The sequence below is a fragment of the Ursus maritimus genome (genome assembly GCF_017311325.1).
Source record: "Ursus maritimus isolate PB19 chromosome X unlocalized genomic scaffold, ASM1731132v1 scaffold_X1, whole genome shotgun sequence".
NCBI lineage: Eukaryota > Metazoa > Chordata > Mammalia > Carnivora > Ursidae > Ursus > Ursus maritimus.
This window is the reverse complement of record NW_024423319.1, coordinates 118,157,833-118,177,725: the sequence shown is the minus strand read 5'-3', so window position 1 is coordinate 118,177,725 and position 19,893 is coordinate 118,157,833. Positions and strand designations below refer to the sequence as shown.

At 47.9% G+C, this 19,893-nt stretch overlaps 1 protein-coding gene across 1 annotated transcript in view; it reads left to right on the top strand.

Annotated features, from left to right (window-relative positions):
- WWC3 (WWC family member 3) overlaps positions 1–19,893 on the top strand; it is an 81,696-nt gene that overhangs the window by 29,832 nt on the left and 31,971 nt on the right. The window contains exons 6-8 of the mRNA XM_040634598.1: positions 1,682–1,828; positions 5,811–5,884; positions 19,230–19,472. Coding sequence (XP_040490532.1) covers positions 1,682–1,828; positions 5,811–5,884; positions 19,230–19,472 — 464 coding nt within the window. The remainder of the gene's footprint in view (positions 1–1,681; positions 1,829–5,810; positions 5,885–19,229; positions 19,473–19,893) is intronic.

The following is a 19,893-nucleotide window of genomic DNA, read 5'->3' as shown; positions in this document are numbered from 1 at the left end:
AGAAGGACATGTGAAGCAGAGCTCGGACTTGTGGGCCAAGCGAGACAGGTGCACACATAGCTGCCTTGCACGGCAGTGCTTCTGAAGGTCAAGGATTCAGGAGACTTACGGAGTGTCCCCACGGTGGTCATTAAATTGCCCATTACTGGGCCCTACCCCAGGCCTGCTAGATTGGGCTCTGGAGGTGCGACCCAGTAATCTGTATTTTCAGATGCCCTCCCAGGTCACGAGAGGTACATGGTCAATGAATGGTTAGATATTCTCCGAGCACTGGTGGCAAGAAGAGCTACTGCCATTTACTGAGGCCTCTGAGCGCAGCGTTGGGCGAGGTGTGGTGTGGACGTCACCCATACAATCTAAGCCCAAACCCCGGGGCTGAAGCAGATGGTAGTCCACCATGGGGGCTTGGAGGCCTTGCCCCAGGAGGATGAACTAACTTCTCTGACCTGGCCTTTCCAAGTGTGCAGAGCTGGGACAAGCTTGCCTTGAGTGGGTTCCCCACCATGGAGGCTGGAGAGAGAATTTCTGTAAGAAGCTTTAGACCCCAGCATCCTCTCTGAGAAGCTCCTGGGAGAGGCCTGGGCAACGTCCTCTCCAGGAAAATCAAAGAAGTTGTTCTGTCTTTTATGAACTTAACAGTATTGGCCCATCCCAGCACGCCTTTGTCTGGGTCCAGAGCCAGCCACGCGTGTTCACTGCCCCTGTGCGTTCTGGTGTCTGCAGAAGTGTCTGCTGGAGATAAATCTATTCAAAAGTCTTCTAAAAAAAATGGTAGAAAATCTGATTTCTTTTTGATTTCCATCCAAAGGAGTTACGTACACCAGAAAACATAGTTACTCTAGTTTTTGGCAAGCTACCATCCATGTGAGATGACTCTTGACCATGTAGAATTATGACTGAAAAATCAGGTTATAAAAATAGGTAAACCTCATCTGGGAGTGGTTTTCCTTCTGTGGGGTTTATAAAAATCTCAAGGTAGCATTCATCCCTGTCAGACTCATTTATTGATACAACATTTTGGATGGCAGTGCTCCCCTCCCCATTTTATTGAGGTACGATTGACAGATAAAATTGTGTAAATATAAGTTGTACAACCTGATGATTCGATACCCACACATAAGGTGGGATGATTACCACGATGAAGTTAGTTAACACATCCGTCACCTCACGTGGGTACCTTGTTTTTTGTCTGTGCGCGGCGAAGACTTTCAGGATCTACTGTCTGAGCAGCTTTCAGACATGGAGTTGCCGTGCTGTACGTTACAGCCCTGGAACTTATTCGTCTTATAACCCTCAGTCTGTACCCTTTGACCCCACAGCCCCTGGCGACCACCATGCCACTCTGTTTCTCTGAGTTTGGCTTTTTGGGAGGGAATGCTAATTTTTTTTCTTTAGGAAACAAAGATTTCAAAAAACAGTAAAAATGGTACCACAGTTGTTCTCTACATAATTCCCGTGCTGCCAGGAGGACTCCGTCACTGTCTGATTTAGATGGCTACACGTTGGATTAATGGTGCAAGTCGTGAGGGACGCGTCTTTTACATCTCGTGGGAGTGGGGGTCGGGGCAGGCCAGCTCTCCGGCACTGACGCGGCCGCCCTGGAGCCGATGCAATGACAGCTTCTAAAGGGAAGAGAAGCATTACCACCTCCGCTCAAGTAACTCGTTTCCTTCTGTTGCAGAGCCTGGCCAAGCTGACCGATGGCTTTAAGAATAGCTTTTCTCTTAGCGACCCTCCGCAAGAGTTCCCTCACAATCCGGGTGTGCTTGGCGATTCTTTACCTCAACAGTTCTGCGATGCGGGGTCTCAGACTGACATCATTGGAGAGGTATGCCAAGAATGGGGGGAAGAGCCGAGCGTGCCAGGAGAGGAAAGAGCTGCTTTCGTGTTGCCATCACGCATTTGTTTGACTTTGCCACTTTCTCTTCAGGCATGTTTTGGCTTTTGTGCCATTAAGTTTGAAGGAAAAATCCAGCTGTGAAGGTTCCATGGCCTCAAAGGCAGTTGAATTGCTTCTTAGCTTTATTCTTATAATTTGGATTCTTTAAAACAGCAGAATGCTTCTGAGAGTTGAGTTTACATGTGGTTTTTTTTTTTTTTAAGATTTATTTATTTAGAGAGAGAGAGAGAATGCAGGGGTGGGGAGGGGCAGAGGGAGATGGAGAAACTTAAGCAGACTCCGCACTGAGACCACAGAGCCCAACACGGGGCTTGATCTCACGACCCTGAGATCACGACCTGAGCCAAAACCAAGAGTCGGACACCTAACCGACAGTGCCACCTAGGCACCCCAAGTTTAGATGTGTTTTTTAACAGACATGACATTTTATTTAATTTATTTTTTAAGGTTGTATTTATCATTAGAGAGAAAGAGCATGGGCAGGGGGAGGAGCAGAGGGAGAGGGACAGCAGACTCTGCACTGAGCATGGAGCCTAATGTGGGGCTCTATCCCACGGCCCTGAGATCACGACCCAAGCCAAAATCAAGAGTCAGATGCTTAACAGACTGAGCCACCCAGGCGCCCTGACATATGACATTTTAGAGCAGGGGTCAGCTAACTTTTTCTGTAAAGATCCAGATGGTAAATATTTTAGGCCTTTGCACGCCATGCAGTCTCTGCTATAACTACCTAACTGTGTTGTTATGGTGCAGAAGCCACCATAGGACAGGACTGTGTTCCAGTAAAACCATAAAAACAGGATCGGATTTGGCCAGTGAGAGCCACAGTTTACTGATCTTTGGCTTAGACCCGTGATTTTCAGAGGCTTTGTGTCTGTGTCACCCTTAGGTTATACTTTGATGCTATTTCTTATTCTAAAATAATGTCAGGAAATTGAATTGAATCAAAATTAATTTTGCTTAGAACTTGGAAAAATTTCATAATGCCCCTTTTGATAATTAGTGAAGCCTTGAATTGCTACAAAAACAAAGTTGGCAATCATCATCTGAAGTAGGGTAGTGAATACTTAAAGACGCTACTGTTGTAATGTTATTGAGTGAAGTTTATTACAAATGGGAAAAAAAGATGGCTTCTTTTTCTTAGGGCTTATGAATTTATAAAGATGAGACATCAATTGAATGTGGAATGTCCTCCCCAAAATTAAGTAAAGAAAAAGAAAAAAACAGGAGAAAAAGCCATTGACAAAAAACTCTGAGTTTTAAATAATTAGCTAATATTTTGAAATTTGGGCAAATAGTATCTCTTTGACTATAATATGGTAAATAATGACTCTTTTTGTCTTGGACGTCCTGAAACAGTCCTATTTTCAGTTTTCACTCTCAAAAGTACACTTAGACATTTTTGTTTTGTTTTGCTTTTTACACTTAGACATTTGTGACCAGGCAGTTTTGGTTTAAAGAATATGGTCACCATAAGAATCTGTTAAGTCAGAAAGATCTGCCATTTTTGCCTAAAGATTTTGGCACACAGGAAGGAAAGAAGTAAAAGACTCATTGAATTCCATGAATAATTTATTGCTGTTATCATAGGTTAGATTTAGAATTTAGAGATTCAACTAGTTTGAGAGAAACACGTAGGGTCAAAGGTTCTCTAATGATCTAGGTAAGACTTTCCAAAAATGTCAGGTGCAGAATGGTTGGTTATGCTGTTGCGGTAACTTGAGCCGTAAATTGTCATGTTTGTGAGGTTACTGGGGCTGGCCCTGGGTTGTTCATTGTTTCCATATCCTTTTGATAGATGAGGGGATCGAGATGCCGAGTCACCTGAGGTCATGTAGCCAGGGAGAGGGAGGTCTGCCTAGGCTTGAATCAGCATCTCTGATGCCTGAACCCCTGTACGTTCTACTACGTCATGCAGTTGTACAAAAGTGTATTGAAAAGCTGAACTGGATTTGTTGGTATTGCTGCATAACAAATTACTCTAAAACCTAGCGTCTTCAAACAGCACACTTTTATTATCTCACACTTACACTGTAGCTCAGGAGTCTGGGCAGGGTCCTCTGTTACAGGGGCTCTCCCGAAACTGCCAGCAAGGTGTCACCCAGGGCTGCAGTCTCATCTGAGGACTTGACTGGGGAAGGAGCCACGCAGAAGCTCCCATGACTGTTGGCAGGATTCACTTCCTCATAGGTTGTTGACTGAGGGCTCTGCTTCTCTACTGTACAGACCTCTCCAGCACAGTAGCTTGTGTCATCAAAGTGTGCAAACTGAGAGTCTGCTAGCAAGATGGAAGTGACTGTCTTTTGTAACGTAATCACAGAAATGGCTTCCCATCATCTTTGTTCTGTTCTACTGGTTACAGTCAAATCATGGCTCTAGAGCACCCTCAAGGGGATTTCACATGGGTTGAATCCCAAGAGGTGGAGACCATTGGGGACCATCTTAGACATCTGCACACCTGACTTAGTTATCACTTTGAGTCTCAGTTTTGTGGGATGGGTGGTGATGTAATTAGACATGCTTTTTGAGCCCAGGACTTTGCAAACACAGCTGTGTACACACCACAGGCCTAACAGTGAGAGTCAGTGGTTGGGGTGCATGCTCTAGGACCACACAGAAACTGTGAGACAGAAACCTGTTGAGTCCATTGGGCTGTAGGTTTCTCCTTTTTTGACTAAGATGTCCATTTTGTTCTCAAAGAAGAGTGCAAAAACAGAGCTTAGAGATCTATAGACAGCATTGAAAAGAGGTTTTAATAAATGACATTTATTGGTCTCGATGAGGGGTCAGCTGCAGGAGTCTCTAACAAACAAGATGATGAGGTGACACATAGCTCGTTTCCGGTGTAGACGGTTTCTGGAGACGGGATGCTGTAGCCTAAATATATTTATATTGAGGAAGCTGTGGAGAGGGGCTTTGGATGAGGCCATTAAAATGTGCACAACAATGGTGACACATCTCTTCAGAGAATGTTCGCTCCATTCCTCACTCAAAGCAATAAAAACATAAAGAAAATCCTATTGATGTATATCAAAACAGGTATCAATAAATTCAGCACTAGTCATTCCAATAGAATATTTTCAAATGTTTGTTGACATGAGGTTATTTAAAAAAAAAAAGACGTAGTGGCTATAACATATGGTCAAGTTAAGGTCAGATCTACAGAGACAATTGAGTTAATGAACTAGTGTCATGTATTTCTAGGAATGAAGGAAGAGGTAACCGAGGTGAGCTACAGTTATCTCCCATACAGGTCTTTTTTGGTTTTGTTTTAGGAATTCGTTTAGTTCAGCATAATTGGTATGAAGATATTTAAGTACAGCTAGTGATCACGTCAGAGCACCGTGTTTCGGTTCTAACTCCCAGGGTGATGCGCCCCCGTCAGGCTTTTCCATACGTTGCTTTCTTTCCTTTTGACTTTAGTTCTTTAACATGCTACATATCGTTCGAAGGAGCCCCGTAGCCCATACCTCACCCAGCTCGTCCGTCTTCTTCAAATCTTGTGACTCCTTAGGAGAACATTATTATTCTGTATTTATTGAAGGACGGGGGAACATACTGTACAAGATGGGGTGAATATTTTTGCCTGTGTGTCAACTTTTATTAAATAATTCCCTAGTTTTTTAAACCTTAATTTGTTGTTGTTGTTAGGAATTACACAATAGATGAATACACTTCCACTGTTAAAAAAAATAATCCACCAGTGTTTGGGAAGCAGAGTCTTCCCAGCCCCACTCGCAGCTTCCGCCAACCAGGAGTATTGTGTGTTTCCTTCCAGACCCTTGAGAAATGGAAATTTAAAGACAAATTAAAATATTCTTCATTGTTGCCGAAAGTTGAAATGAGTTTTCTATTTTGAAAATATGTTTTTAATATGTTTCCTCTTTTTTTTTTCTTCTGTTCCGGAAAGTTTGTCTTTGATGATAAAACAAGACTTGTAGACCGAGTCAGGCTTAATTGGCAGTACGAGGAAGCCAGAAAGAGGTAAGAAGCTCCTTTCTCAAATCTGACCTTTTGCTTCCTTCCTTTCTCCCATGGAAAGAGGTTTTATGGAGCTCTAGTATGGGACTGTCCACTTTTTATCAGAAAGCGGTGTCTGCTAGAATACAAAATCCAGGATCTTCCTTTCTGGGTAAGCCTCTTAATACCCATGACAAAATTTCATGTGCATTTAAAATGTGAAATTCTCACTACTGTGAATAGTTCTAAAGCCATGATTTAATAAAGACAGAGACTTCCCCAGCTTCCTTCTCCTCTCAGATAGCTCAGGAGTCCCACCCTCCCCACCTCCCGACCAGCAGCAGTCCCTCAGACCTGCTTCAGCAAAATTGCCTTATCTTTTATGTATGTCATTTCTAACTCCAGAGGTTAATGGGAACAGTCACATATCTCAGTTTAAAAGACAGTTTAATAAGGACTAGGTCAACAGGTGCTAGGGGTGCCTCATCTGCTGGGTTTCGGTGGAGAGAAATCGAAGCACAGCCTTTTATGTTGACCTTCGCTGTAAATTGCCCTCGCAAAATTGAGACTTGACCCTGTCTGTACATGTTCAGGATTTGTCTTTCTGTTGCCCTCTCCGAGCCCTAAGCATCGGACAAGGGCAGAATTCAGAGGCAGTATGTAACGCTCGCAGACAGGCAGTATTTTTAGCACGTCACGTCCCTCCCCGCGTTCTCAGGACCCTGGCTTCAGTATTTGGACCCTGCCCTGGCTTTCGTGTCCCCTTTCTAGAGACTTTCTCTCTTTCATGTCTTCTGAAAAGAGCCTTAAAACCAAATTATTTCCAAATATGTGCTTGAGAAAGCTATGAAGCATATCTTTTTTAAAAAGTTTCCTTAGTCACATATGAACTATTTTCTTGGAGGGTGGGGTAGAAGGAGCGGAATGCCAGGTGGGGTAAGGGGGGGTCCTTTCTGGAAGTGAAATAGCTGGGTCTGCTCCATATTCTGTATCATTCATGATGTCTGGAAATCCACTTTGTCGCCTTTTTAGAAAATGTAAAAATAGCAACAAAAGCGGATCATATGACTCCCTGCTAGAGGGCTGGCCTGAGCTGACGTGGGCTTTCTGCTTGCTCAGAGCTCGTATACCCGCTTCTTCCTGGCTTCTCACCATGTATCTGTGCTGGGCTTTACGTTTCCATGCGGACCGCTGCCAAGTGCATTCAGCCGTGCTGCTTATCTCCGCGGCCATATTCTCCATTTGTCGTACATTCCTTCTCCTGAGCTCGCTGCCGTGTGTCAGGGGCCATTGTCCCCTCTGAGTATTCCTCCGCTCGTTCTTGCATGTTTCTACTGGATCGCACAGTGTGGGTGCTGGAATTTGCTGTGCCATATTAAAATGCAGAAAATAGATGTTTGCTACGCTTAGGGACATAATCGTTAAACGTGTTTTGCTTCGACATTTATTAAACATAGCAAGCGATTTCTTTGTTTTCTAGAGATAGTATCGGTACATAGTGAGTAACCTTTTAAATGTTGAGATAAGACATTTGGGCTAAAAGGCAAGTATTTGAGAAAATTATTCAGGGGAAGACAGTGCATTTTATCGGTAGCTCTTAAATGACAGTACTATTTCAGGATTGCCAGGACCTTGTTAGGAGACGCAGTGCAGCTACGTGGGGTGGGGGTGGGTTGGGGGGATGCCCTGCCCCCAGTGCTTCAGCCTTTGTGGGACAGAAACGCCATTCTGGGCTGCACCGGCCACAGTTAAATATCTGGGACACGTCGTGGAGATGTCCTGGGTCGGCCTGCATAAGCACGGAGTGTCCTTTTCCCACTAGCACAGTGGTTCCCAACAGGCGGAGTGGGGGAGTGGGGACTTTACCCCCAGGGGACTCCTGGCCCTGTCCGGAGGCAGGTTTGGTTGTCACAGCTCTGGGGGACCTGCTGTTGGCATCTAGTGGGTGGAGCCCACGGTCGCTGCTCAATGTCCTCCAGCTCATAGGCCGGCCCCACGCAGAGAACGGTTCCCCCACATGTCAGCGGTGCCGAAGCCGAGAACCCCTGCTCTGGCTGGAGGACTGTGATGTCTTGGCGGGGCCGTCCCCGAGGGATTTCCTGCTGGCCGATGTCAGTGGGTGACCCTAGTAGCTTCATCCGCACCCCGCAGCAGGGGGCAGAGAAGCTGCTGGAGAATGGGAGATTGTTCTTCTTTCTATGTAATACCTGCCCTGTTCTGGACCTTTCAAAAAAACCGTGTGGTCTATGCGATGTGATTACATATGGTCTTTAACCTATTTGGGAGATAAACTCCTCCCTGACTACCAGAAATATGTTGGTGTATCAGTGGCTCTGCCTGAGGGTGAGGACCTCTCCCTACCTCCACCGGGCAGTACCTGCCGGGGTTGTGTGCGTGCGTGCGTGAATGCACGCGCACATGCATACATGCGCACACGTACACACGGAGTCAGAAACATGCCTGTGTGTGCTCGTGCATACATGCACACATATAGTACACACATGTGTACAGATGTGCATGCACGCTTGTATTTTCCTCTTTGTTTTTATTGCAAAAATGACACATGAATCCATTGTTTTTGTCACAGGCACAATCAGTAGAGACCACCCACTTTCCCCTTCTCTAATCCCACTTCCTACCGTCCATGGTCTGGCATGATGCCTTCCAGGCTTTTATCTCAACATTTAACTCAAGTGAGCCCGGTGGAGTGAAGGAGCATGTGATGCGTAGCTTAGGGTGCGTACACATCCCTCTGCGGATGGACATCTTACACGGTTGCGGTGTTTCCTTTACACAAACAGCGCACATCTTTTCACACGCCCCAGCCTTGCAGAAATGACCGTTTCCTTGGGCTGATAGTTACCAATGATATGCACAGATCTTAAGGCACGCACATGGGAAGGTTTTATAGGGTCACCTGGGTGACTCAGTCGGTTGAGCGCCTGACTCTTGATCTCCGCTCAGGTCTTTATCTCAGGGTCCTGAGGTCGAGCCCCGCGTGAAGCCTACTTAAAAAAGAAAAAGAAAAGAAAAAAAAAGTTTTGGTAGATACCCCCAAATTGCCTTCCAGAATGACTTAGGCACCTTGCACTGCCACCGGCGCTGATGGAGAGCCCTGATTTTCACATCGGCTGAGCATCATTAAACATGTTCATGCTTTGTAAATTTTACTAGAGTAATGGGCAAAGACCTTCTTTCAGTTGTCATGTGCTTCTCCCTGGTGTGAATGGCACATTTCCTGGTGCCATTCAACGTAATTTTGTGTGACTTTTGGTTATTTTAATTGCTATGTCTGAATTTTTTTTCCAGACAAGTGATCCTTTCAAAACCTGTTAGATGCTATCATTCCCCTGTTCCACATGGCTCTTAACCCTTGAAAGAGGCAACTTTTGCTCCCCAGGGAACAGTTTTGGTCCTCATGACTGGGGACAGGGTACTGCTGGCGCCCAGTGGGCGGAGCCCGGGGACGCTGCCAAACAGCCCACAATGCACAGCATGGCCCCACAGCAAGCACCCCGGTGGCCCAGAGTGTGTCAGTAGTGCCTCAGCTGAGAAACCTTACCCTTGGCCTTCTTAGTACGCTCCTAGATCCCGGCTGTGTTTGGACAACAAGGGCCCACAGGAGCCGGTTTTCCACTAATTCAGGACATTAGCCCACTCCCCTGTGTCCTCCCTCGCCCTGTACCAGACAGGTTGGCCCCTCAGTGTTCCTCAGACACACCAGGTCTCAAACCTGCCAGGTGAACTCCTGACTTAGCGCCTAGAGTCAGCAGAATAATGGCCCTCTCAGAATGGTCCTGTCCTAACCCCCAGAACCTGGTGGGTCTGTTGCCTTCCGTGGCAGAAGAAGCTTTGCAGATGGGATTAAGTCAAGGACGTTGAGATGGGGTGATGATTATGGGTGATCCAAGTGGGCTCAGTGTCATCAGTAGGGGACTTAGAAGAGGGACAGTCTGAGAAGGAGATGTGAGGAGGGGAGCAGAGAGCAGAGTGGTGTGGGCCATGAGCCGAGACCTGTGGGCAGCCCCTAGAAATGACAGTGCAATGGATTCTTCCCTAGAACCTCCAGAAGGATCACAGCGCTGCCCACCCATTTTTGACTTTTGACTTCTGGACCTATAAGATAATAATGTGTGCTGTGCTAAGCCACCACGTCTGTGATCTTCTGTTAAGGCAACAAGAGGAAACTCACACAGTGCCCTTGGCCTTTGCTGTTTCCTCTGCCGACAGTGGGATGCTTTACCTCAAATTGTCAGGTGGCTTCTGCTCTTCTCTTGGTCACCTTGTCAGAGATGCTTCCGTGATCATCCAGAATAAAGTAGCATGACCCATTCCCGTGCCCGTCACCCCGATCCTCCCAGCAAATGTAATCACTTAACCCATTCTCTACATACGTGTTTGCTTTTTCATCATTTGTTTTTCCCTCCGAGAATGTAAACCCCACAAGGGTAGGGATTTAGGTCTGTTTAGGTCATTGCTATAATTCCAGTAGCTGAATACCCACTGAATATCTATTGAATGAGTAAACGAGGGCCCCATTTGGTCATACTTGCTATTTGGCCCTTGCTTCTGCCTGTGGGCAAGCAGAAGGAGTCCTCGGGGGCCCAGGTCACCTCCAGGCTGACTGCTCTGCTCCTGGTCCCTTCCCCAGGGCCCGATGTGGGCCTTGGGTTATTTCTCCTTGACCTGAGGAGAGAAAAGGCATCAAGATATGCGTGTCTTTAGGGTTCTAACAGAGGCAGGGGAGATGGTCTCTCTGTTTCAAGAACAGTGTTTGCATGATACATAATCACACCAAGCTTACAGCCCTTGGGCCTTCATGGACATTTGAAAAGGCTCATGATCTTGAATCTTTCTGTAATGAATTCTCTTCTTGGGTGCTGGAGAAAACAGCATTGGAGCTGCACCCTGAAAGATCCTGGGATTCTGGCTGCCCATGCATTTGGGAAGGGCTTTCTCAAGCAAGAGGGGGGCAGGGATCAGGATGGAAAGATGTGCGATCGCAAGTTTCTGAGGAGGTGGGGGCCGGTCTGCGGCAGCCGGACCAGCTGTAGTTGCAGAACGAAGGGGAGCAGGGATGGGAGGGTGGGATGGAGGTTGCCACAAGCAGAGAGGCAGGTCTCTATCATGGGAGACCACTAGTACCTTGGAAAGGAGGTGAAATTGCTGGGTATTCTAGGACTTTTGAGTCGGGAATGTTCAGTGTGCACCATCCAAATGGTGAGATGTCCGGGAGGGCAGTTGGGGGTGGTACCGACGTCATGGAGTGGCTGAGCTCACCTTGGGAGAGAGCGTGCACTGAGAAAGGAAGAGAAGTCAGGACTGAGTCATAAGAAAGTCCCGTAGCTATTGGCGTAGTGAGAGTGAGGTTGGCCAGGGGAGGGAAGTAAAAGTTCCAAGAGAGTCTGGCTAGGAGTGAGCAGAAAAGAGAAGAGGAAGTAAAACCTCAGAAGACATACCTCCAGGGACCCACAGCAGAGGGGGAGATGCTGGCAAAGGACGTCAGGAAGGGAACAGAGAAGTAACACCAGTGGGCGGACGGACAGACCTCTGCTTCCCCAGCACTGCTCAGAGGGGTCCGTGGTCCACCGTGCACGGGGAAAAGGAGGGCAGCGACAGGTTTTTATCACGCTGATTTGCTTTTTTTCCATTTAAAGAACTCTTATTCTGATCTTTTTTTTTTTCTTTTAAAATATCTTTCTCTTAAAAAATGATGATAGTTGATGTGAGTATGTTTTTTCAAAATCTCTACTTGGGAAAATAAAAAGTTGGTGGCCCTACATCAGCCCCTCCCCCTTCCTTAAGTCGCACCTGCCCATGCGGAGTGTGATGGAGATGGCACTCCCTGGAGCTAAAGGAGGCGAATGGCCCTGAAGAGAGAGTTCTCAGAGGCTTACTTCATGGCCGAGGGTCGTTGAGAAGGTGGATCTGGAGTTTTAATAATGAGTATCTGTTTTCATTGGACTTTCAGCTGCTTTAAAATGTCTATGAAGCATTCTTGCTGGCAGAGACCTCAACCTCTGTCCACCAAGCCGTTGATCGCGGCGCCCTCTGTCGGGCACTCGGGGTTCTGGTCCCCTGAGGTGGCTGCAGGGCACGTTTCCAGTCCCCGGGGAGTCGATTTTGCCTCTAGTCACTGAAGTTAGTTCTTCTAGATCTGGCTTCTGATCTGGTGAGCAAGTGAGGGCCTGACTTGTAACCTACTCGTCCGTAGGGCATATGATTGCCAGCCGCACCTGGCAGGGGCCTTGACTGGACACACCTTGGAGCCATGGGTCAGGACAGCCTCACGTCCCCACCCCGCAGCAGACAGGTGAAATTAGGGAGGGTTGGTGTCCTCAGGTCCCGGGAGTGGAATCATCCAGAGCCACATCAGGGCTTTTATTCCAGTTGTTTCTGTTTTTTCAGACTGCCTCCAAATGAAACACAGGATGAGAACGGTATAGACTTGGGAGGAGCATGGCGACAAGCGGTTCTGCCCCAAAAACTAAATCTAGAACCAGCATTAACGTTTCAGAACCTGAGCAGCGAGGACCACAGTCAAAGCACAGTGGCTTTGATGTTCTGGCCAGGAACACTCCACGTGGCCACCTCCGTGACAGCCCCATGAGCATCCCTGGAGGGGGTTGGCCCACGTACAGGAAAGCAACACGTACCCCGTTGACCCACCGATGTTTAAAGATTTTATTTATTTATTTGTAAGAGAGAGAGACACACAGAGAGAGCACAAGCAGGGGACTGGCAGGCAGAGGGAGATGCAGGCTCCTCTCTGAGCAGGGAGCCCGATGTAGGACTCGATCCCAGGACCCCAGGATCATGACCTGAGCCGAAGGCACACGCTTCACCTGCTGAGCCACCCAGGTGCCCCAAAAGTGCATCACTGTTAAAGGTAGTGTTAGCAAAGAATAATGCAATGCATCCTGCTCAGCTCTTTCACCCTGAGGCTGGGAATGGCAGGTGGCTTTTCTTTTGCTGCTGGACTTGCATTATTTTATTTTATTTTATTTTATTTTATTTTATTTATTTATTTATCTATTTTTTTTAAGATTTTATTTATTTATTCGACAGAGACAGAGACAGCCAGCGAGAGAGGGAACACAAGCAGGGGGAGTGGGAGAGGAAGAAGTAGGCCCACAGCGGAGGAGCCTGATGTGGGGCTCGATCCCAGAACGCCGGGATCACGCCCTGAGCCGAAGGCAGACGCCCAACCGCTGTGCCACCCAGGCACCCCCGGACTTACATTATTTTAGTGCTGCAGTTCGGTATTTGGTCTTGTCATTTCTGCTATCTCAGCTGTGGACATCAGTCCCCCAGCTCCCGTTTCCAAAATCATTCCTCCCCCAGAAGTTCAGCTTGTCAATCCTCTGCAAAACCTCCTGGGCTTTACCACTTCTCAGTGGGGGCAGAAGTGTACGTGTATATGTATTTCAGAGAAGTCTCCCCTTGCATATCTAGATTTGAGATTGTTTTTCAGAAGTCGGGAAATCATCAGAATGCAGTGTTCTGGACAATGACAAGTATCAGGATGTATTCAGATTTAAAGGAAGTTTGTGTAAGTGGGACTCATATTCCAAGTAGTGGTGTGATTGCTAGAGAATTCCCTAGACCAAACCACAACTCTCATGGTGACTAGTTTTGTGTTTTCAACTCCAGGTCATGTGAAATGTACCCAAACACAACTGCTTCTTTGTTTCCCTTCAGGAACATCACTTTGGATTCTCAGGGCAGACCTTATGATAGGAATATTTTCACATTCTTGGTTAAAAATTTTAGAATTTTTCTTTTCTTTTTTTTTTTTAAGATTTTTATTTATTTGAGAGAGAGAGAGAGAGAGCATGAGAGTGGGGTGAGGGGCAGAGGGAGAAGCAGGCTCCCCACTGAGCATGGAGCCCGAAGTGGGACACAATCCTGGGACCCCGGGATCATGACCTGAGCTGAAGGCAGATGCTCAACTGACTGAGCCACCCGGGCGCCCATAAACTGTAGAATTTTTCAAAGCCACTTTGGAAGAACAAGTCTTGAAGTAATCCCACTGACGCAGATAGTTCCTTATTTTTAACCTAAGAGCACTTGTTCCAGAACTATGCACAAACTGTAGCTGTTTCCATAGAAATACTCACAGTCCAGATAGGAACAAAACTTTTGGCCCATCCAGTTTCTCTGTGTCTTAGCGTTTGTTGCCAGGATGGGTCCTGCTGTTCATCCGTTGTCAGCAGTCAGTGTCGTGTTAGGATTCCAGTTGGATTTGATCAGTCGCTTAGGGTTTTCCTGCGTCTCTCCAGTGACTGTGTATCTGGGTTCGGGGGTGAGGCACAGCCGGGGCACGGAAAGCATCTTTGCCACTGTGGCTCCTCCTTCCCCACTCAGGCCAAGACAAAGAACCCTGCAGGTGTTCTCCTTTCAGTTAAGGAAGTCGCTCTCCGAAGGGGAAATGAGGTGTGAGGGCAGGGAGGGGCGTGGGGGTGTGAGTACACCCTTCCGCCACCACGTAGTCTAGATTCATTCTCGAATTCCAGTGTAGGATAGAGAGAGCTGAGCCAAATGGACGCCGGTTTATCAATATTTAGCTCAGTCAGCTGAAAGGATTTTATCACCCATCTGACCTCGATCTTAGCTGAGATTTTCTTGGAACTTTTGCTTTTCACTTACATGGATATTTACAAAAAGAAAACTAGGGGCACCTGGGTGGCACAGCGGTTAAAAGCATCTGCCTTCGGCTCAGGGCGTGATCCCGGCGTTCCGGGTTCGAGCCCCATGTCAGGCTCCTCCTCTATGAGCCTGCTTCTTCCTCTCCCACTTCCCTGCTTGTGTTCCCTCTCTCACTGGCTGTCTCTCTATCTCTGTCAAATAAAAAAAAAAAAAAAAAAAAAAAAAAAAAAAAAAAAAAAAAAGAAAACTAAAGAGAGAAAACATAGGAAGTATCAAAGCTGTAGCTGCAATTGAAATCTGAAGGCACAAGGCTCTAAGCTGACACTGTGCCCCAGAATGTGGCGTTGGGGTCCCATCGTCATGTCTCATAACCATCAGATGGGACCGTGGCTTGCCTGGAGTTCTGTCTTCCTTCCAGAAAGCAGCCGTATTTTAGGAACATGCAAGGGGCGCCTGGGTGGCACAGCGGTTGAGCTTCTGCCTTCGGCTCAGGGCGTGATCCCGGCGTTATGGGATCGAGCCCCACGTCGGGCTCCTCCGCTATGAGCCTGCTTCTTCCTCTCCCACTCCCCCTGCTTGTGTTCCCTGTCTCGCTGGCTGTCTCTATCCTGTCGAATAAATAAATTTTAAAAAAAATTATATGGTAAACTGCAGAATTGAAGTATAAATTCAAATAATTTAGGATTATTTTGGATATGTAAAATATACCTCAAAACTGTGTTTATTAGAAGTGCATTTTTTACAGTAAAAATGCAAATGATATTTAGGATTTCCATGGGAATTATGAGGCTCTCAGTAGTTTCTGCAGCATAAATGCAGGTTTCCATTCATGGTTTAATGGTGCCTCGGTTGTAACAGAAAATGTATTTGGGCAAAAATAGTGAGGGAAAAATGATTCATATTTTACTTCTGCCTGCATCAGACCTGTTCAGGGAATAGAATTTGGAATATGAAACCTGAATGCTTGATCTGAGGATTTCATTTCTTCTCTATCATGAGCACATGGACGTATATTCTAAAGCTTTTGTAAAGGCATTTGTGAGGGATTATATATAGGCCATAAAATTTATTACCTATCAAAAATTACAATCAGTACAGATTATGCTTGACTTAGAGGGAAAAAAACCTCTCACCAGTTTTAAGTTGCTCTCAGTTTTCTTTAAAAATGACCTTGGGGAAGTTTCTTTTTTGCCAACTTTAATCATGACCTTACTTTGCTTTCATGTATTTAATTTCACTGAAATGATATTTCAGGGGGGAAAAAAAGCGCCTTTCTGGAGATTGTTTTTCTTGTCTTGCTCAGAATTGGAACGATGGTGCTCGCAGGAGTGGGGTCCCAGCCTCCGGGCCAGCCGTATGGCGGGGAAGTGGAGGAGGGGGCACTGTAAGTCTACATCTGTGTTTGGCCTCAGGTGCCAAGTCTGTCTCCTCCATGAAACCTAACACACGAAGCGTATCCTTGCAGATGGCTTGTTTCTAGGCCGCAACAGAGTAGACAAGGCATAGCGCGTCAAAGGCAAAGCCGTCTTGGCTGTCCCTCGGTGAATGCACAAGAAACATTGAAGGAATCCTTCTAGAGCTTTTGGCTTCCAGTGCAGACAGACAAGACGTATGTGCCACACTCTGAACCTGGCTGAGAGCAGGCCCCGAATGTCTGCATCTGGAGTGTGGCTATAGGGAGAGAAATGGCACTTGGCACTATATATCCGTATCCTTCTGGACTCATGGATAGCTCGGAGACGACCAGGCACTCATTTGCATCATTGTGAAATTTATGTGCAAAAGCACGATTCTTCAGCATAGAAACGCTTGCCTCGTGTTCAGCACAGCCCAAACGGCTTTCCCAGATGGGCCGCACGAAGTCAGCTTCGTCCTGATCTTGTGTGTGCTGCAGAGGTCGTCCCTTGCCGCGTGTCTGTGCATATCTGTCTTGTAAGCTCTGTAGAGTCACAGGACCGTGTGTCACTCGGGCCGCTGTACAATTTCTCTTATGCCTTCAGTGGACAGATCTTTTGATGTTGGTCCTTCACCTCTCTTCCCGGCTGTAATTCTTTTCTTCCCGCATTCTGTTTTCTGGTAGCGGGTATTACTTGAGATTTGCCCGGAAAGCATAGGATTATCTGGGGTTGGATTATCTGCCCCCCTCAGCAACTTGATGGCTTGTAGAGTGGCAGCTGACCAGCACCTGGCCAACTCAGACGGAATCTTGATCACCTTCCGTGTACACCTCAGAAAACTCAGAGGGCGTGCTTTTCAAAATGTGGGTTCTTATAGTCTATGAATGAGAATTAGTATATGTTACGAAGCAGTGCCGCTAACTTCAGCTGGGTTCAGGGAGGCTTTCCTGCAGGTGGATCAGATAAATGAAAAATTATGAGAACACAATGGATTTGCACAGTGTTGTTTGTCTCTTTCATATTTATTCCTTAGTTTTGACTTGTCTTGATCTCCAGTAGAACGTTCCAGAAATTTCATTGGGTATAATGTCTAATTCGGCACTAACTTATTTATGGGCCGACTTGGAGTGTGTTTTCCTTGGGCTTCAGCTGTATGACTGCCATAAATTTTCATTACACTAATTAGACGTAGATGGATGCCCAAGCCCGGTTGGGTTCCTAGTCCTGGTCAGCCGCCTCTGCCAGTGGTATTTTTCAGTGACATGCTTTGGCACCATTTTCCAACACATTTTCAGGAAATTAGTTTTAAGTTGGAAAAGAACTTGCCTAATAAAGCTACTGACATTCAGCTATTTTCTTTACCTTCTTGGGGAATTGGACTTGAGTACGGTGTGCACGTTTAAACTATTACTTGTGTACTCCTTTTAAAAAAGATTTTATTGATTTATTTGAGAGAGAGCGCAAGCTGGGGGAAGGGGCAGAGGGAGAGGGAGAAGCAGACGCCCCTGCTGAGCGGGGAGCCCAACACGGGGCTCGATCCATGACCCCAAGATCATGACGTGAGCCGAAGGCAGACGCTTCACCAACTGAGCCACCCGGGCGCCCCTACTTTTTTTTTTTGTAAACTGTTGTGTTTTTTGATTGGTTTGGTACGTGAAGAAGGCGTCTTACCCAGCCTAGTCAGCCCCCATGCTCATGTCTAGCTCAAGAGGAGCCTGACAGGCTTCCACACGCGGGCCAACACCAGGTGATTGGCAGTATCAGCAGGGAGCACAGTGTTGAGGGTTCTGAGGTCTGGACCTAGCGGGCAGGATGCCAGCTTTGATTAGTTCGTGTGCCCTGGGCAGGGACAGGGTGGTGGCAGGAGCGCTCCNGCCGTTCCTGTTGGAGTGAGGGTCAGCGCACTGGAGCCTAAGGCAGTCCCCTGAGAGCTCCACAGCCAGTTAGGATCTTCCAGACCCCAGACCAGGCCTGGCTGCCTGAAAGCAGAGGGTTTTCAAACTGAAGTGAGCATCAGAAGTACCTAGAGGACTTGTTAAAGCCCAGGTCACCCAACGCCATCCCCAGAGTGTCGCATTCAACAGCTCTGGGGTGGCACCCAAGGTTTCCGTTTGTAACAAAGCTCCTGGTAATGCTGACGCTGCCTGCCAGACCCCACTTTGAGAATTGCTGCCTTAGAGGATACAGGGCTATGTGCCCTGCCGCTTCCCTGTCTTCACAGCTCTCTGTGACCTCAGAGAAGTCTGTCGATTTTGTTTTTGGCACATGTATGCCAACCTCTGCCCTCCACAGCCTTGGGTTCGGGGCGAGTCTGGCGTCCCTCGTTTCTGTCTGAAAACAGATAGCCCTCCTGTTTAGCTACACTTAGACTTGAAGGGCTGAAATCATTCTAGTCCGCCTGTGAAAGGCTGCTCTGACAACACGAGCCACATCCATCTCGTTTAATCTGCATTCAGCGATAACTCAGGACGCAAAACGATGCAGCCCGTGTGCCAAGCAAACACGTGGAAATGTAGGCACGTGGAAGGTGACAGCAGAGTCCGTACTTTTATACCCGGAGCATGGTCGTGCCGATACGTTTGGTGAGGCCGACTGGTTGGCACCCCCGGTGGCCTGACGCTGGCATGTGCGCTTAGCAGGGCTGACTCTCGTGCGTCCGTGTATTTGCTGGCGTGTTTGTGCAGTTTCACGCGCTTAGCTCTTGCTGAGTGTCTGCTCTCTGCAAGGCGTTTTGAATGTCACTCGTGCTCCAGGTGCCTGGTGCTGGAGAAACCAAACAGAGCTGGAAGACGTGGCTCGCCGGGCTTCGGGGACTTTCTGTTCAGAAGCCCCGTGATGGGTGCATTTCTCTCCTGTCGTTTTGTCCGGGGGGTGTTGGCAGTTGGGTACAGCAGAGCAGGCAGGAAGCCAGAAGCGTCTCTCGTGCATCCAGCACTGTGTTTAGCTACCGATGATGGGGGATGGGGAGAGGAGCCGGTTGCATCCTGCTCTGGGACAGTGCCGTGGAGGAAAGCACGAATCTGAAACAACACAGTGCATGGGGTGTGGAGGATGCCAGCCTTTTCGTCCATTCTTTGAAGCAGGCATGCCATGCTAACTGCCATCCCAAATCTCCTAGACCAGGGGAGGTTATGCACAGGACCTACTCGTTCGTTTTATTACCCGTCATTTCCAGATGCTTTGTTTTTGTCATTTCAGGTTCACTTGGTGCCATAATTTCAGTATGTCCTTAGCAGAGTAAGTTTCTAGGATCCGTGCGATGGTGTGGAGAATGTGTGGTGATACTTTGACGTCACGGATTTTTCTGGGCCCGTCTCTTGCAGAGTCTCGACGATCCAGCAGCAGCTGGCCCAGCTTGAGAACGAGTCGTGGCCAGGCCTGGCCGAGGCCGACAGGGACCGGCTGCAGCTCATCAAGGAGAAGGAAGCCCTGCTTCAAGAGCTGCAGCTCATCATTCAGCAGAGGAGGCCGGTGGAAGACGTGGCCCGGCTGGAGGAGGAGAGGAGGCGCCTGGAGGAGGAGATCCAGCGAGCCCGGGCCACGTCGGTGCAGGGCGCCACGGAAAGGTGGGCCAGCTTCGGGGGAAGAGCCAACCAGAAAAGCGAACTTGGAGAACTTGCACGTGACTCGAGATCGGTCCTGGTCATTAGTACTCAGGGCATCGACCCCCTGGTGTGCCTTCCCTTCTGTGGGACGTGCCAGCTCTGCCCAGGGCTCCTGGGGTTCCTTGTCTCTGTTCAGAGGCAGAAGGGGATGGAGTGCGGGAAGCTGGGAGCCCCTTGCTTAGCGCCCCCCCTCCCAGGATCGGGGTGCTTTTGCCTTGTTCGCAGAACGACAGCCTGGACAGGCGTGGGGCGGCCGGCAGGAGGGTGGGAGGCAGGCGCCGGCACGCAGAGGGAGCCCTGTTGCTGGCACGGTCGGCGTTGCGGCAAGCCACCCCTTCCTCTCATCTGCAGCTTTGACACCCCCCCCCCCCCCCCCCCCCCC